Source organism: Lissotriton vulgaris, chromosome 2_1 (genome assembly GCF_964263255.1).
Source record: "Lissotriton vulgaris chromosome 2_1, aLisVul1.2, whole genome shotgun sequence".
In the NCBI taxonomy this organism is placed as follows: domain Eukaryota; kingdom Metazoa; phylum Chordata; class Amphibia; order Caudata; family Salamandridae; genus Lissotriton; species Lissotriton vulgaris.
In genome coordinates, this window is record NC_141687.1 from 1,832,907,722 (window position 1) to 1,832,927,274 (window position 19,553).

The 19,553-nt window shown below is 47.5% G+C and overlaps 1 protein-coding gene across 2 annotated transcripts in view; it reads left to right on the forward strand.

Moving 5' to 3' along the window:
• The first annotated feature begins 205 nt into the window (after positions 1-205).
• ITGA11 (integrin subunit alpha 11) overlaps positions 206-19,553 on the forward strand; it is a 592,938-nt gene continuing 573,590 nt past the window's right edge. Inside the window, exon 1 of one of the 2 annotated variants that reach the window (XM_086957973.1) lies at positions 206-352. In XM_086957973.1, coding sequence (XP_086814099.1) covers positions 301-352 — 52 coding nt within the window. In that variant the 5' untranslated portion in view covers positions 206-300. The remainder of the gene's footprint in view (positions 353-19,553) is intronic. The other variant, XM_086957974.1, reaches the window with a different exon arrangement.

A 19,553-nucleotide genomic window follows, 5' to 3' on the forward strand; every position in this document is an offset into this window, starting at 1 on the left:
TCCTCCAGGAAGATGGCACTACACCTCCACGGATGCGACATTAACTCACTGAGCTACCTCGCAGCCGCTTCCCAGTCCTATACGAATTTGGCTTTCTACGAGACTGACTTCATTCAGCACTTTTTCCAATCGTCTGCGGAGCCATCACTCCACCTCCCCCAAAAGTTGCCTGTCCCTCCCACTTCCTGTGATGAGGAGTTTGGTGTGTAGGAGCCGGGGGACCTCGGAGGACAGAGCTGGAAAGCCTCTGCCGGAGAAAGGACGGACCCCAGCAGCCTCTGCCGACCCACAAGACCCCCCATGGACTGCTACACGGGGCTTCTCGTGACGTGGGCGCTCAGCCTGCTGACAGGTAAGGCAGGCTGCTTGGAATCAGGCACTGTTCGCTGGAGCCGGGTGCGGGCGACACAGAACGGTACAGGCTGCTAGGATAGCGCCTAGGCATCTTGAAGTGCATTTCAGAAGTGAACATACTGGAGCGAATCAGCTTGTTATGCTGTGTTTAAGCTATACGTGCTAGCACATCACTACAGGTTATGTCACAAAAAGTTGCTTCGAGGCGCTGTATGGCTCAGAAACATTAGAAAGCGCAGGTTGGCATGAGGTGGGGGTGTTACAGGCGATATCTGTTTGGTTGTGTATACAACTTTTACCAAGAAACGGTGTCACCACTCTGTGTAGTTTGAAAGAAAATAAATACAACTACCAACTCAGTGAAGTATTCATATTCAATTCACTCAGCTGTGCGCCGCTTTCAGGCGCTTAGTTCCAGTGCCTGTGAATGGTGGGGGTGAAACATAAGCATAACTGTAGTGTGGTGTGGTGTCCAGAGCTAATGGGGCGCCTTCGCTTCGGACCGCAAAGCGCTGTATGCCGGAGAAGGCTGCGTGGCAGAGGTCTGTGCGCTAGAGGGGTCTGTATCTCAGAGAGCATCTGTGCACGCCACGCATGGCTGTATGTCAGAAGGGTTGGTGTCTCGGGGGGGCTGAGGTGCCTCTGTGGCAGAGACGGCTGTGGGCCAGAGATGTCTCCACGTCCGCGAGGGCCACCAGTGGAGACTGCTTTAGAGAGCTGTATCCAAGGGGCGTGCGCCAGAGAGGGTGCATCTTGAGAAAGACTGTCTACGACGGGCCAGTGTCTCCGAGGGATGTGTGCAAAGAGGGGTGCTTGCCAGAGGGGACGGGATCTCGAGATGGCGGTGTCGGAGAGCTCTGCATTCATACAGGGCGCGCTGGCCTGCGAGGTCTCCGTGTCGTAGAAGGCTGACACACAGAGGTGTTGGTGCCACAGAAGGTTGTGTCAGGTCTGTGTGTCAGAGAAGGCTGCGTGTCAGAGACGAAAAGGGTCTGCTTGCCAGAGAGTGTTGTGTGGCAGACCTCCCTGTATCTCGGAGAGGACTGTGTGTCACAGGTAGCTGTATCCCAAAAGTTTTTGTGTGTGGTGGATGTGTCTCAGAGAGGACTGTGTGTGAGAGAGCACAGTGTCACATATAGCTGTATCCGTATCCCAGATGTGTGTGTGAGTGGTGGCTGTGTCTCAGAGAGGACTCTGTGTGAGAGAGGAAAGTGTGTCAGATATAGCTGAAACGTAAAGGTGTGTATCTATAAGGTGGCTGTGTCTCAGAGAGGACTGTGAGTGTGAGAGAGGTCTGTGTGTCACACGTAGCTATATATATCTCAGGGGCGTGTGTGTGTATGTGGTGGCTGTGTCCCACAGAGGACTGTGTGTGCGAGAGAGAGGACTCTGTGTCACACATTGCTGTATCCCAGAGGTGTGTGTGAGTGGTGGCTGTGTCTCACAGAGGACTGTGTGTGTGAGAGAGAGGACTGTGTGTCATACATAGCTGTATCTCAGAAGTGTGTGATGTATGTGGTCGCCGTGTCCCAGAGAGGACTCTGTGACAGAGGACAGTGTGTCACACATAGCTGTATCCCAGATGTGTGTATGTGTGTGGTGACTGTGTCCCAGAGAGGACTGTGTGTGTGTGAGTGAAGGCTGTGTGTCACATATAGCTGTATCCCAGAGGTGTGTGTGTGTGTGTGTGTGATGGCTGTAAATCTGAGAGGGCCATGTGTGAGAGGGGTCTGTGTGTCACACATAGCTGTATCCCAGAGGTGTGTGTGGTATGTGGTGGCTGTGAATCTGAGGTCGGTGTAAGAGAAAAGTCTGTGTCAGACAGATGTATCCCAGGTGTGGGTGTGTGTATGTGATGGTTGTGTCCCAGGGAGGACTGTGTGTGTGAGAGAGGACTGTGGGTCACAAATAACTGTATACCAGAGGTGTGTGTGTGTGATGTCTTTGTCTCAGAGAGGACTGTGTGTGAGAGAGGACAGCGTCACGCATGGTTGTATCCCAGAGGTGTGTGTATGTATGTGATGGCTGTGTCCCAGAGAGGACTGTGTGAGTGTGAGAGGACTGCGGGTCACACATAGCTGTATCCCAGAAGTGTGTGTATGTGTGTGGTGGTTGTGAATCCGAGGTCAGTGTGTGAGAGAGGTCTGTGTGTCACACATAGCTGTATCCACAGGTGTCTGTATACATGTGGTGGCTGTGTCTCAGAGGGGCTATGTGTGAGAGGGGACAGTCACACGTAGCTGTATCCCAGAGGTGTGTGTGTGTGTGGCTGTGTCTCAGAGAGGACTATGTGTGAGAGAGGCCTGTGTGTCCAAGAGAGATCGCACCTCACATATTGGCTTTACATCATCTCGGAGAGGGCTGTCTGCCGCTCCTGGCTGTAGTGAGAGGGTTGTTGGGCGGGGGGCGTCCATTTCCTTTCTCTTTCCTTGGAGGAGGTCGGTGGGCTATCGGTGGTGCTCCTGGAGAGGCTAGAACAAAGCTTGGACCGGCGCAGAAGGCGTGCTTGGCGGCCCGGGCAGAGCCCCTCACACGCGGGATGGCAGAGGGTGTGCAGATGGGAAACTCGAAAGACCCCTGGCAGGCGCCCCAGCCAAGTGTTCCGCTGATGAAGCGAAACGATGGCATTTTTCAATGACCACAACATTTTTCACTTGAAATGTTGTAAAATTGAATTTATTAGAACCTGAAACCAGCGTGCCGAACAGTTCAAAGGGGGCGGGGGTGAAATGAGAAGTGGTGTGCAGGCTTTTAGGGCGCGTGGAAGAACTATTTTACTGTTAGTGAAGTACACTTGGATTTGGCAGCGACATAGACACTGACTACCAACCAATCCATTTAACCTTCGGTCTCAGAGTAGTGTCCACGAGCCCTGGAACCCTCGCCCACCCCTGCTCGTGGGACGAAGGAGGGGTGGGGGCGGTTAGCATCTCACCTACTATGCCACTACTAATGCACGAGGTCCTGGCAACGCCCTATCCTCGGCCCTTTGGCACTTTTATCACTAGGCCCTGCGAGAGTGGTGCCTGCAGGAGAGAGCATAGCGGGAGTAGTTGCAAGGTACCCCTTACCCCCCCCCCCCCCCCCCCCCCCCCGGCCTGTCATCCTCTGGCCAGCAGTGCTTTGGAAACGCGCAGAAAGTTTAAAGGGGAAGCACCGTTTAAAGGTCAGAGTACAAAAAGCATGTGCCGAATCCCGAATGTCATCTAAAAAATAAAACATCTGGGGAGAGTCTGGGCAGGAGAAGCCAGCAGAGCACTAGGAGGCGGGAGTCTGCACAGCTGGCCCGAGGCTTGGAAGCCTCACTGAAGACTGAAGGGTTTCATACTCTGCTTAAGAGGGTTGTTCGGAACACTTTACCGATGGTGGACCCCGGGGTAAGGGCACTAAGACGTTTTGTGACCCCCCCCCACCCTCACACCTATATTTGGAAAGCACCCAGTGCAAAAAAAAACATGCTCCAGTGCTCTTTGGTCGAGCACCTTTCACCACTACTGAATCTCCCAAGCGCCTGTAGACGTTTCAGTGGCTAGCACTATATACGAAAGCTCACCCACAAAATTATGAGAAAGAGGCTTCTCCATGTTGTTTGCAACGGAAACAATGATTCCCTCCTCTTATTGCTGACAATAAACACTTCACAATTTTCACTGGGGAATTCTCTGTCTCCACTGAAGGCTCAGAGAATCCAAAAGCCAGCATGACTTCTCACCTACTGTGTAACACCTGTCCCATGACTCTTTTTATTGTCTGTGTTCCGCACAGGACTCAGTCAGGGGCTTGGTTTCCTGTTTCTCTTTTGGGACAATGCTCTGTGTGGCGAATAGTCCCTCAGTTATGAATGAGTGAGTTTCAGCTTTTCCGTCTCAATGTTCAGAAACTCCCAGCACTCTGACATTTTTTGTCCTAGTCCAATTCTCGTTCTCCTCGGTCTCTGTGATGTAAGGGTGCGCTCAGCTGCCTCCACAAGGGCCTCAAGGCGGCCTCCTGTCCTTTTCAAACACAGTAGTCATATGAATTGTAGCCTCAGCCACTCAGAGGCTTCAGTGTGGTGTCCAAGTTTTCCAGCTTCCTCCCCGGTCTCAGCTTCTGTTCCTAGAGTGCTGTGTCGCCAAGGCTATATGCAAGCACTGCATCCTGCTTCCTCCCACCGGAGTATGGGCCTCCTTTAGGGTACCCTTATGCAAATGGCACAGCTGTATGATTTCCCTGAGAGATCAGTTCCAAATCTCACCCAGTGAAGGAAGTTCTTTCTTTGAATCAATGCCCTTCCACTGACTGGGCTGCAATCTGTGGAGTACACTCCATTTCCTCACGTAATGTTATTTAATGGAATTTGTTGAATGATAATATCCCACTTCCGAAACATAATTCCAACAACATTTCATGACATTCTGACAGAACTCCAAAAGATATGCGCAGCATTACATGTCACGTAAACAACACTTCATGTCCTATTAGTTTAATACTATGACATGATAATAAGTATTAAACACTTGACCCTCCAAGCATTGCAAAGTTGGACAGCTACACCTTATTCCAGGGGACAGAACGTTCCATACTCGTACACTTTATGATTCAAGTTATTATTACCTTTAATAAACTTACTTTTCAACCAGAGCGGTCACTTTTGAAATCAACATTTCTTTAATTTACATATGGGAAAGTATAGCAATTAAAATAGGAATACCACAAAACACTAAATACTAAATGCCCCCATCTTTTGGGACTGAGGCGTGAGGCCAATAATAGCTATTTTTGGTAAGTGTTTTAAGGTGCTTGAAGCAAATAAGACTGGGTTTTGTAACCAATGCAATGTGCACTGGTAAATGTTTGGGTGTCCTCAGTTAACGTCGGACAAACCAGGTTTGCCAAATAGAATGTTACAATCAATCATCTCAGATATGACACATCTGCCCTTTCTACTACTCCCTCAAAAGTCTTGGTGCAAAGAGATAGCACCATGGGTTTGAGCACAAGAGGCTGAGAATCCATAAAAATAATACAGACATCAGAGTCAGATTAAAAACTCCAACCCAAAAACAAAGCTCCCACTGAAGTTCCTGGCCAAGTACTTCCCAAATTCTATAGCATACTTACCCAACGAGGCTCTAGGCTTGGTCCAAGATGACGTTCTTAGGATGCCAATGGTAGTTTACAAATGTGACAAGAGGTTTGTTGTCTTGTTAATGGATCTACAGGGGGTCCTCTTTTCACTGTCAAGTTACTCACCTAACTGGTCTGAGTCACTGTTGTTCCAGGCACAACTGGTACAGGAATTGGGGTAACACATGCAATTTGAATGCTGAAACTGACTGGTCAGGCTAAAGATTTTTAGGTGGGAGGGGCACCCAAAATATTGAAGACACACAGAGGTAGTAATAGATCACCAGCACAGGCTGAAGACTTGCATTCATGGTTAGCATCAGATCGTGACTTCAAACTGCACTGCAGCAAGGGCGTTTGAACACTGAACCATTGCTCTGCACAAATCCGCAATGCTAACATTTACTCCTACACATTGTTCCAAGTAAAGTCACATACACAGATTATATTAAACACAATCATGTACATAACTCAGGACTCACTGAATTGAGGCAGAATAGGATGTCATTATCATGCAAGCAAGTGTGACCTCCTACTCCGCTGCACAAGATGTTTGTGGCATCACCTGTGTGTAGTGTGCATTTGCTATTTGTTTTGTATCCCTTAACTGTTAACCATAATACATTGATCCTCAGACTCAAGAATTTGGGAGTGTCCGGCTCTGCAGTAGCCTGGCTGCAGTCTTTTCTCAGTGAACACTCCTTTAAGGTTTTTGAGGGAGATGTTGTCTCCAATCAGCAGCCTCTCAGCTGTGGGGTTCCTCAGGGCTATGCCCTGAGCTCCACACATTCAACGTAACATATATATGAGACCCTTGGCAGAGACTGTCCATCCATTTGGCATAAAAATCATCACCTATGCAGATGACACGCAGCTCGTGGTAGCGCTTAACCACCCCGAGGGGTCATCTAGCACCCTAGGATGCTGCCTAGAGATGGATGGAATTCTCAGGCCTTAAACGTAACGAGGACAAGGCGGAGCTTATGCTCCTGGGGAACTCCCCTTCCTTCAATCCGGCATCACTTTGGCCCAACTGCCTAGGACTAGTCCCAGCCCCTAAAGACCAGATTAAGAGCCTCGGTATCTGGCTTGACTGTTCCCTCACTTTTAATCATCAGGCAGCGAAGCTTTCAGCGAATTGCTTCGGCCTATTGAGGATGCTTCGCAAGGTCCTTCCTCTTCTCCCCTTCCGGGCCAGAAAGGTCATGGTCCAAGCTCTGATTCTCTCCCGCTTGGATTATGGGAATGCCTTATATTTGGGAGCTCCACAGTACACCATCAATAAGCTCCAAATTATTAAAAACTGTGCGCCCGCAGCCTCCTTCAGATTCCACGATGGCAGTCCGCAAAACAAGCTCTAGGAAGCCTACACTGGCTGCCGATCAGGGAAAGGATTCCGTTTAAGGGTATGTGCTTGGCCCATAAAGCCTTCTGGAAGAATGGCCCGATCATTCTCCAACCCCTGATCACTCCCTATCAACTTAGGAGAGACCTTCGGTCAACTGCCTCTTTTCTCGCCCTACAACCCAGAATAAGGAGAACCAGATGCAGTGGGCGATTCTTTTCATATAATGGTGCCATCAGTTGGCCCTTTCACTTCATTTGCAGAAAGAGCCCAATCTGCTCTCGTTCCGAAAGCTCCTAAAGATCTGGCTCTTTTAGATCTGTATTCATTTCTCACTGTTCTGTCTTCTGCACCTGTCCGCAGCGCTGGGAGACCTCCGGGTATCCATCGCACTTTACAAATGACATTTAATTTCATTAAGATTTGATTTATTATTTTATTTAAGGTAGTTGCAGCAAACTGTACATGTCACTTTAAAAATACTGCAGAGTATGCTTCTCTCCACAGGTCCATGGTGTGTCCTGGGCGTCTCAGCAAGCAATGTCTAGGTACCGAGAACATCAGTTGGAGCGTGGCCCTACGATAGTTCAGTTTTAAGTCCATGTGGATGAGCTGTTGGGGAGTAAAACAATTGATTCTTAAGGCAAGAGGAATGGAAGATGTGGTGTTATGCTTCCCGAGCATCCTTCCCTTGCCTGAGTCTGTGGGTCCTGTTCTTTATGGTGCTCATCTGTTGGGGTTGTCTGTAGCAAAGCTCCATTGCAGAAAGGCTTTCTTGAAGAGTGCGATATTTAGGCTTTTTCCAAGTCTCTGATAGTTAGTCTGGTACATGGTGAGTGGTTGTGTCTGTTCTTGAGATGTGTTCCAGTTGCTTTCAGTAGTGTTCCACCATGTTTCTCTTAACTCATGGTTTGTTGGAAGTTCAAGGCAGACTGGATGCACCATAAGGAGATATTGTTGGAGACCAGGTCTGAACATTCGTGATGCATTTACTCCAGAAGACTATGTGGATGGGCCACTGAATCTTTAACTCAGGTTTTTGCTCAACTGGGAGCCACTGCAGGGCTTTTAAAACAAGTGTTGCAAGGTCAAACTTCCAATATATATTCACATCTTTGCTGCTTCAATGTGTTTCCCCTAGAATTTTGCAATCTGTTTATATTAAAAAGCTGAATAATTGTGCTGGAATGATCCAAACGTGGGTGCATAAGGCCCCTAATTAGCTCTGTGTTATGATCCACCAGAAGTAGCAGGGAAATCTTCCTGGTCATGGTTTGCAGGTACCTTTTCCTTCTTGCTATAACACTGATTTAGAGAATTATGGAGAATCAAACATGCTGGAGAGAAATGCCACCTTCCTCATGGTTCGATCTGACGTAAGGGGGCGGGGCGAGGCGAGAGGACCAGTAGAATGGAAGCAAGACCTCTGACTTGTCGTTATAAAGAGAATATCTGTCCTGCAACCATCCAGGGAAAGGCGGTTCTAAAAAAAAGCATATGCCATAAAAATATGTGCCCGACAGGCTGTGAGGTTTGTCTGATTTTCTAACTCATTCCAAGTGGTAGGTGTAGCTGGGAGTTATCTACACATATTGGGCAGTTCAGTTGCTACTGTTGTATGCCCTGAACTAGGAGAAGTTGCATGTATTCATTAAACAGTAATAGAGAAAGAGAAAGAGATAGAGATATTTTTGTGGTACACTGTTATTAGTATTTGGATTTTGCTGTGCTTATGTGACCTGTGGCAAGCATTTACTTAGGAAGTCTTTCGTCCAAATAAAAAACTTTACTGGATCTTCCCATCTCGCCGTGCAGTATCTCTGTAGCACGTGGTGATCTACTGTGTGGGATCAAATGCTGCTGTTGCGTCCAACAAGATTAGTATTTTTGACTGGTTTCCATCTAGGGCTCTTAATAGGTCTGCTGTAGGTGTTTAAACTAATATTGTTCAATGGCAGCTCCGAAGTCTGATTGGCAATCATGGAGAAGGCCCTTTATTATTTTATTGAACTCTTTGCAATGGCAAGTGACCCCTTAGGGATCCTTGTTCAGTGCCCTAGGACTCTACTGCTCTGTTTTCCCCTCCCTTACTCCTTCTTGGCTTTAGGACTCCTCCTTCATTTGTAAGGACTTTTCTCCTTTTATCCATTTCTTTCTGGTTCCTGAAAGTCCTGCTTGGACTACCATCGAACCAGACCCTGCTCGCATCGCTGCCTTCCTTTGGCTGAGGTTCCTTGAATCTCTTTGTCCTCTCCTGTCCATCTCAAGTTTCTGCACCCTTCAACCCCCATTAGCCTAGCTGTTCAGCACTTTGCAGTGGCTTTAGTACTTTATAATTTGTTTTATTAACCAGCATTTCAGTACATCCCAGTAAGAAGTTGGGTTACTGTTTGAGGGGGGTGAAATCCTACTCAAGCGGAATCCCAGTCCTTGTCAGGGTGAAGTTACAGGCAAACTCAAAATTAACCCGTGCTCAACCCTCTAGTAGCTTAGCACACAACAGTCAGGCTTAATTTAGAGAGAATGTATAAAGTATTTATGTAGCACTTAAAACAGTAATGAAGTGAAAACACAATACGAAAAATCCCACTGCAATTTGACAGATTCAAGTGAAAATAGTGCCATAAATCACAAAGCGCCAACTGTGGTTTTCTCGTCGTGCTGGATCAGTGCAAAGTCACAAGTTCAGGCCAACCACGAAGGAGGACACTCTAGCTACAAGGACCCACTTAGATCCACCAAACACAGTCCCTTAATCATGGTTGCGAAGAGATGCATTGTGAGGAGGCATTGTGCATCAGAGGTATGAGAGGTCTGGGCGAGGTGATGCATCAACCAGCATTGGTCCCGGGGAGCTGTGAAGTGCTATTTAATGCCCTTACATGAAAATACTTGCCGCTGGTACCAATGAGCTGCATTAGGTGAGGCAATGCCCTTGTGTGGAAATGTGTCACGCAGCTGTGGTTCGAAGGGCTGTGTTGGGCAAGGCGAAGTCCTTTTGTGGAGATGTGTAGTGTAGTGGCTGTTCTGATGGGCTGAGATGGGTGATGGGAAGCATGTGTGTTAGAGAAGTCTGTGCAGCAGTGGCAATGTGTTGTTTTCGAGGATTGTGCGTTGAGCAGCAAAGACAATGCACCTGTTTTGCAGGAGATGCACTGCGCCACAGAGAAAATGCGACGGTTTTGCTGAATTCACAGATGGGCCCATAGATCATTTTCAGACCCACTTCCAAGGGTCCAGCACTGGTTTGGCACCACTTGGGAGGGCAGGAATCATAAATAGTAGAGTCAAGGTACTGGGTTCAAGGTTGTTGGACGCTCGTTCTGTGACTGAGGCTTCTGAACAGGAGGACAGCCAATTAGCCCTTGGAGTCCCTCTGGGGTCCTGGGTTTAGAGTTGCAGGTCCAGTCCTTCTCACCCAGGCAAGAGGACAGCAGGGCAGCAGTTCAGAAGAGTGACAGTCCTTCAGCAGCAAAAGTTGTCCTTTTTCCTCGCAGACTCCACAGATCCAGAAGTACACTGAAGAGTTGGGCCTTAGGTTCCAATATTTATATATGGAGCCTACTTTGAAGTAAAGGAATTTTTTAGAGGTTTCCACCCCCTTGAGGTGCCAGGCACTCCCTTCTTCTCTGTAGAGGCCCCAGCTTCTCTGGGTTAAACCCTTTATTAGAGTTCTTAAGCAGAGTCTTTGTGATGTGCCAGTGTGGAAGGTGACAGCTCCTCCCCATTAACTCAAAGTGGCTCATCCTGCTGCAACATCTAGATTTCCTTTGTCTCGCTGTCTGGGAGCAATACAGAAAGACCAACTGCCAACTACACCTAGTCATGTGGCACAGGATCAGGCTGCAGGCACCAAATGGTTAGGACCAGAAAATACATACTTTCTAAAATTGCTATTTTCATAATTGTGATTTAAATTCCAACGTTACCATTAAAGAGGGCTTAGAATTACAAATCTTCAGACATCAAGCTCGACCTGTCTACCTACTCCCAATCAAAAGTTATCACTAAGTAAATGTGGTATCTAGTTTCTGCTTGTTCCGGCCTGATCCAGTTACTTGGTCCAATTGACCAAGTAACATCTCCTCTGCCTGGGTTTTCCTGCTCACCATTTTCCCCACCAACAGAAGTACTGCCCATCTTAGGACCTACTTAATGCAGGCCTCAGCACTACTGCAGTAGTAGACACCTGAGCATCCAACTTGCCACTTAACAGTGTCCTCCAGTTCCTACTTGTTCCAGCTGCCACATTTTGACCAAGTGACACCGCCACTGTCCTGGTTTTCCCCGCTCACCGTTTTTCCCACCAACAGAAGCCCTGCCCACCACAAGATCTACTTAATGCGCCCACTGCACAACCACACAGTGAGTGTGTGCAGCAGGTGCACCTCTGGCATTCCACATGCCTGCCTGTCTCTGCCCGTCTGAGCCTGGATGGCACCCAGTGCTTGGAACTCTGGCCCAACGACCACCCAGCGCAAAACCATAACCATAGCTGCAGCTGAAACAGGAGTAAATGAACGCTGCCACTACTCCTCTGCCATCCTCCATGACCTCAACAATACACACTGGCAAACATGCTGCAGCTCATCCCCCAGCACCACAGTAGGACCTTTCTCCTGCAACCATTGCATTTTCACCTGCCACACCTCAGAAAACCACCACCACATCCAAGTAACTGACGCATGCCACCACCACCTAACACCAACTGTCTGCCATGCTCCTCAACATCCAATCCCTCTGGAAACACTCCTTTGAACTCAGGGACCTAACCAGCAGCAACACACCGGACCTTCTCTTCCTGACCGAAACATGGCTCAGCCCAGCCTCCAACCCGACATCACCACAGCCACCCCGCCTGCCTACAAAATCAGACACCAGGATGAACCTACAAACCAGGCAGAGGACTAGCGATCATCTACAAAAACACAAATGACTGCACCACCTCCATGGACTCTGACACGAACTTCATGGAACACCTCCACTTCAAAATACGAAGACTACAACGCCACCCTTAAGGGAATCCTCACCTACCATCCACTGGACTTCTGGGCAGAATTCTGCAACCACATCAGAGACTTCATCGCCCCCTCTCCATCAGATTAACTAACTACATCCTCCTTGTGGACTACAATTTCCACATGGAAGACAGAAACAGACCCTGATTTCATGGCCAACCTCGATAGGCTCAGCAACCTCAGACTCACCCAGCTTATCCAAGGACCGACTCAAACAGGAGCCCACACCCTTGATCCTATTTTCTCCTCCAACCCACACAACCCTGCTCATATGGTCTGACCACAACCTCATACAATTCACGATAACCGCCTACTACGCCACACAACCAGATAAACTTAAAGCACCATCAAGACACTGGGAGAAAATATCCAAAGAAAACTGGAAAAAACACCTTACCCAACCACACCGGGGACCTTGATGTCGTCAACAAGCTCTTCAGTGAATTACTCACCTACTGTGCCCATCGCACCACTCTCACCAGAAACAAAGCCTAAAAAAACAGCAGACATCCTAGCTAGTGCACAAATGACCTCTAGGAGTCCAAGTGTGACTGCAAATAACTTGAGAGAATATTGAAACTTGACAAAAACACCATCGAAAAATCCAAATTCAAAGCCGCCCTCAACCTTTACCACTATGAGACGCAAAGAAAAAGGACCTTACTCTCAGACTTGAAGCCAGCTCCAACAACAGCAAAAAACTCTTCACCATTGTCAAGGAGTTTTCCAATCCCGCAGCTGCCAACAACATCATACCATCCCAAGCTCTCTGCAACAACTTCACAAACTTCTTCGAACAGAAGATTGCCAGGACATACAACAAATTCGACCCACAGCATACTGATATGAACTCCCCCGACCAGTCGGGACACCCCCTTCATGACCAAAAAGTATCTAAGCAACTGGATACCCTTCTTGAATGAAGGAACCACCCCCTGATGAATACCATCCACTCAAGAGCCCCTTCAAATCCATGTCCCCACATCATATACAACCTTGGAAGTACCATCATCTCCCCTGCACTGACTGCTATCATCAACACCTTCAAAACCACCACCACCTTTCCGTCTTGCTGAAAAAATAATAAGTCAGCGCCATATTGAAGAAACCAGCAGTGGACCCCAACACCCTCATAAGCTACAGACCCATCTCGCTCATGCCTTTTCCAGCTAAAATCATGGGGAAAGCCATCAATACCCAACTTTCAGACCACCTAGAACCCCATCAACTGCTAGACAGGTCTCAATCAGGGTTTTGCACCAATCATATCACAGCCCTCACTGCGGCCACGTATGACATCAGAAGCATCCTTGACCGGGGAGTAATGGCCGCACTCATCCTCCTCAACCTCTCAGCAGCTTTCGATACTGTCTCCCACAAGTCACTCATCAGAAAGCTTCAGCACTTGGGGATTTGCGGACCGACCCTCAAGTGGATATTTTCCTTCCTCATGGAGAGAACTCGACAAGCAAGACTTCCCCCTTACACCTGAGAACCCAAAAAATTCATCAGCGGAGTCCCTCAAGGAGCATCGCTCAGCCCAACACTCTTCAACATCTACATGACGCCACTTGCGGACATTGTCAGAGCCCACTGCATCAACATAGGGTCCTATACCAATAACACATAGCTCACCCTCTCCCTTACCGACTCAACAAGCACTACCAAGGCAAACTTCGCCAACTGCATGAGCAACATCCCTGCTTGGATGAAAAACAACTGCCTCCAGCTCAACACATACAAAACTGAAGTCCTGATCTTCGGCAACAACCACTTCCTCTGTGACGCCTCTTAGTGGCCTTCCGAACTTGGCCACCCACTCCTGCGGACCATACTAAGAAACTCTGGATCATCCTGAACACTAACCTTTCCATAACCAGACTGATCAATGCCATCTCCCCATCAGGCTTCCACACCCTGCGAATGCTATGCAAGATTTTCAATTGGATCCCACTGAACATCAGACGAACGGTCACCCAGGACCTTATAACAAGTAAAGTTGATTACGGAAACGCCCTCTACATGGAAATCCCAGCTCATGTCCTACACCGACTCCAAATCACCCAGAACGACACCGCCAGACTCATCCTCAACGTTCTGCGAAATAACCATATCTCTCCACACCTCAACAATCTCCACCAGCTCCTTAGTCCAGGAACGATGTAAGTTAAAGCTACTCACCCACACCTACAAAGCTCTCCACAACACAGGTCCAGCTTACCTTAATTATAAACACTAGAAATATTGCAGCTGTAGGTATAGAGCACAATTGGTGCTTATACCTAAACATAAACAATCAGTTTATCATACTTGGATGGTCCCAGATAACATATGTGAATGCTGAAAAGAGAGACAGGAAAGGACGGGAACGGTCATCCTTATGGAAGAGGAAGCCTCACACACAATATTGTCTCATGCTTCATCATCATCAACCTCTCTCCACCTTGGAACGGTAGTACCTCTGGTGCAGACTCGACCTCCTATTGGACTGAACACAGGAGGGAGTTCTTATATAAAAGCTACTGGACAGTGAAGGGATCCAGGTTAGTGAATTAAAACTAACTGTACAAATCCCGGCTATTTGCCTTTATGAGTGGGTACGTTAGGTAAGGTTACAAAGTTGAGAGGCTGTCATGTGAGAGCAATGACTCACTCCGCCATAAAAATTAGGCCCCCTCTCTCCATCATGGACATCCAAAGGAACCTCAAGACATGGCTCTTCAAGACGAAACAGGCATGATATCCTCCTCCCTCCTCAAACCTGTCCTATTCAGCGCCTGGAGACCCTCACCGATGATTATCCGTACTCTACAAATTCACATAACATAACATTAAGCAACATAATCTAATAGGAGAGGTAGGCTTTGTAGCCGTGAAAAACTAATTTAGGAGTTTTTTATTACCAGGATATGTAACACTTAAAACACATGCCCAACATTTTAAATACACTGAACTCTGCCCTAAGGGCAATGTAGGGCCTACCCTAGGAGAGACTTGTATGTATTAAAAATGAAGTTTTGGGCCTGGAAAAAGGTTGATTTTTTCAGGTCGAAATGACAGTTTAAATCTGCACACAGAGGTTGCAATGGCAGGTTGAGGCATGTTTAAAAGGCTACTTAAGTGGGTGGGACAGAGGGTGCTGTAGGCCTACTAGTAGAATTTAACTTACAGGCCCTCATTACATGTAATACCACTTTATTAGGGACTTACAAATACATTAAATAGGCCAGTTGGGTGAAAGCCAATTTCACCATGTTTAAAGGAGAGAGCATAAGCACTTTAGCAGTGGTTAGCAGTGGTAAAGTGTGCAGAGTCCCTAAAGCCAATACAAACAGGTTCAGAAAACAGGAAGGTGAATCCATAAAGTCAGGAAATAACCCTGCAGGCAGGGCCAAGTCCAACATTCCCAGAGCCAAAAGCGATAAAAATCAATTTTTATTAAGATTAGTTACTGATTTATATACTTAATAGAAGTATTGGTAGTGCATGCGGTAAGAGCCGAAACCTTGAATACTGTGCCTTTATAACTCAAAAATAGCTATCTCCGACGCTGGGGGACATATCGTTGCACGAACATATGAAATCCTTTCTAGACCTACAGGCAAAATTCTCACTGCACGCCTCCGAGTTTTATCAATTTCTTCAGTTGAGACATGCCCTGGAGGTTCATGGCGACAAATTAGGGACAATCGGAAAGCCCTTGACTAGAAGACACACTAGTATAGACCAGGCAGGGAAAAAAAAGGGATCTCACATATTTGCCTGTCTCTGTTGCACAATGCCTCTGACCTTTTAGCAGCACTTCGTCATGAATGAGAATTGGATTATGAGAATTGGAGGGAGGCAATGATGGCCCTGTGGTGTTCGGTAGGGTCCTGTAGGCAGCGCTTCATCCAATCCAATTATTACAATATGGATCAAAACATCTCTGGCACATTGACAGGATACACACCCCTGTTTGTACTAGATCTGAAGCAGCCGAAGGGGATTTCTTTCACATGGTCTGGCCATGCTCGACCATAATGCAATATTTTGAATTCATATGTCATGTACCGGTGAGGTGATCAATTTCACGATCCTGATGGGACCCTTTGATAGCAATTTTGGACTTGTTCGAAGAAATGAGAGGTCCTCGCTGTACCGGACTATTTGTAGCCACAGGTTCCTTGTGGCCAAGGCAGAATTGGCATGCTACTGCAGAGTCCCCCACTGTGATGGAATGGACAAGAGGCATGGATTTCTGCGAAAAAGCAGAGGAATTGGTTTACAAGACCCAGGCAGTGAGAAAATACGAGGAAACTAGTGGGACTATTCACAATCCTAATGAATCCCCCCCCCAATGCAATGTATGGTACGATACTGAACTCAGTAAACCGGATAGGTCTTTACTGTATTTAATGTCGGGCATTTTAAAAATTGTAAAGCATTGCCTGTCAGTGAATTGTGTGATATTTAAACTTGAAAACTCCAAAAAGAATTTATAAAAAGAAAACATATATCTGTTTGGTACCTTGAAGTCAAACAATGACATGGTGCTAGACAATGAATAATGTCTCAAATACGTTGTTGATATTCCTAGTCTTAGCTCTGGTAGTAGCCAAACGGAACATAGCTAGGAAATGGGGGGCACCGGATCTGCCTCAGCTAGGGGAATGGTGAAGGGGTATGGACATATACATGGCGGCTGAAAGGGTCACATACAAAGCGAGAGGATGTCCGAAGAAGTACCGTAGAGTGTGGGGTAAAAGGAGACACTATCATGGCCTAGATGGAGGACTCTGAGGGGATGCGATTAGGTACACTTCTACTTGCCACACAGGGGAATGGGGTTTGATGTCGGGAGTTTGTGTTCAGAAGACCTGGGGGACAGCTATGGCTAAGCGTTTGATCTATGACACTGGAGTGCGATGCTTTGAGGGATGTGGGGGGTGAAGGGGTGGGGGGCGCGGGGATATTGCTTGACAATGACATGCCTGTTATGTGTGTTTCTTTACTGCAAAATAATAAAAACGTTTTACAAAAAATAATGTCTCAAATAGCACTTGAAGTAAAAATGGGCAGCAAGCATAAGGACCCCCCTAGAGTTGAAATTATTGCATCTCACCTCCCAAACAGATTTTAGCTGTCTGGTAGGCGAAAGCCTATTTTGGATTGTACAAAAAACCAAAAAGTATTCTTTTGCCCAAACCAATGCTTACCATTTTTTGCCTTTGTTACCATCCTTATGTGCCTGCTTTTTATTCAATGGTTTTCCTTATCTATCTTATGCACGCCTATATCCTTCTTCAATGTGTCGCTCCATTAAAGTATTGCATCGTTATCATTCTTTTGATTGGATGACATCTATCCTTCCACTGCCTGCATTTAGGGAGCTACTTTATTCAACACTCCATGAGAGTGTATGTTTTCTAGCTTCCTTCATCGTGTGCTGCTTCCCATCTCCAAACTCCCCCCGACCTGCTACATGATTTTACCTGCACTTACCTGGCTTTTTTTTAAACAAAAACTGCCATTCTCCAGCCCAGACTCCAGCACCTCCATTGCTCCCTAACCACCTGCCCACTCATTGTTGCTTTCCCCATACCTGCTCTACCACCCAAGCATCCGCTGCCCACTGTGAACCCTTCAAAGCCCTTTTTTATTATTTTTGTTTTGTGCTCGTCAAATTGACTTTTTTTTATGTACTGAACAAAACCATCTAGGATCACTAACAAGGCAACAACATCATTTTGTATGTGCTTGTGTATGTGTGGTGATGCACGTGTACACATACGCCATCTCGAACAGTTACGAAATATTTCAGCCATCATCATTCTTTTTTTAATTTTGGCACAGTATTGGCAAACAGCAGTGGCAAAGCCAATAGGTGCAAAAGACAAGGCCTACCGGCTTTGCAAATTCTTGTTCTCTCTAATAATGTCTCTGTAGGTACAGGTCATCACGCACTCGGAGCGGACAGCACTGAAGAGGGTTCCCTTAGCTTTGGATATGAGCATTTGGGCACTGCACCCATTCAAAAATATCGAAAGATACATGCCCCTACATAAATGGCGTATGGGCGGCTGCGAGTCTCTGGGGGATGTATACCCCAAAAACATATATTATGTATGTATATACGGATATTATGTAAATACACCAATAAGTCGAGATTCAAAACAATGGCTCCCCGGAGTTAATGTATGTTTCTTTGTCTTTGAAATGCTAATAAATACATACTACACAAAAAAAAGGAAAAAAGAGACACTGCCTCTGCAGCACAATGCATTGTGGATTTGTGCAGATCAATTGTTTAGTGTGATCCAAATTCAACGCCCTGACTGCGGTGCAGTCTGAGGCTAACTATAAAGGGCAGGCTCAGGCCCAGGCTGGTGATCTATGCAACCCCTGGGTGTCTTCAGTCTTCTGAGTACTCTTACCTCACCTGGAAATCCTCACCCCAACCAGCCAGTTTCAGGTGTGAGCCCTTTTCCGCACCAGTAGTCCCCGAACCAACACTGACTCTGAGACCAGTTAGGTCAGAAAATGGACTCCAAGTGATGGACCTCCTGTAGATCCACTGACTTTATGGGGACTGTGGTTTTGGGAGCTAGCCTTGGCACGTTTGTAAACGAACACTGGCATCTTAAAAACGTCATCTTGGACAGTGCATAGAGACCCGATGGGTAACGTTTTCTATACAAACGTCGTCATTGTACAGTGAGAGCTCAGTTCTTTTTGTGGCAAGTTTTTACGTGAATAGCAACACGTATGAAAAATAGATAACTCTGGCATCACGGCTCAGTCCCAGAGGATGCTGGGGAGAGCTAGCATATGTTTGGTATTCTTCTTTTAACTGCTCTCCTTTCCCATATGTAAAATAAAGAAATATTGAATTTAAAAGCTACAGTTGCTGTCATGTGAATGCCAACAGGTGCCAGAGTTGGCTTCAGGACTGGTGGCATCTGGTGCGACAAAGATTTTTGCCACCCCCAAACCCCATGACGGCCTCTCCAGATTCTCTCACTACCACCAGGCAAAAGTGCCCCTCATCCCTTCAATCATAAGTTATTGCTAAACACAGCGCCCCTCGCCCCAAGGTCAGTGCCCCTTCCACAGGTCAGGGCCCAGTGCGGTCGCACCAGTCGCACTGCTCTAAAGCCGGACCTGGCAGGCGCAGTCATAGGACAAGCACACTGCCTCATGCCTTGCGTGTTCCCGGGTTGAGGATACATGATCTCCTCTGTGCGCTAGGCCTGGTTGGCCCTCAGTGGTGCAAACACAGTGCAAGGGCACTCATAACCAGTGTGTGTCCAGACGTTTATTCCAGGGCCAGGCCCAGGGCCGGACTGGGAACGAAAACCGGCCCTGGCAAAGTGCTTGGCCGGCGCCCTAACCACTCCCCCCCACACCCTCAGGAGGGGGTCGTTGGGGGTGCAACCCAGCTCTTTGCCGGGCCGTTTTTTCGGACGATTTTGTGACAGAGCCGATTTTGCAGCTATGCTGCAAAAACGGCCCTGCGACAAAAACGGCCCCAGGGGCCCAAAACCGGCCCCCACCCTTGTGGTGCACCGGGGGATTGCCCGGTGCCCACAACGGCCAGTCCGGCCCTGGCCAGGCCCGCTGCACTGCCTCTCGGCCACATCTGGCCCCAAGGGTTCAGTAACACCACTAACACTTGCTCTCCTCCTAAGTGCTTTCTATCTCCTGGGGTATAGGCACAGGGCATGTGCAGGGTCGTACTGGCCTATATG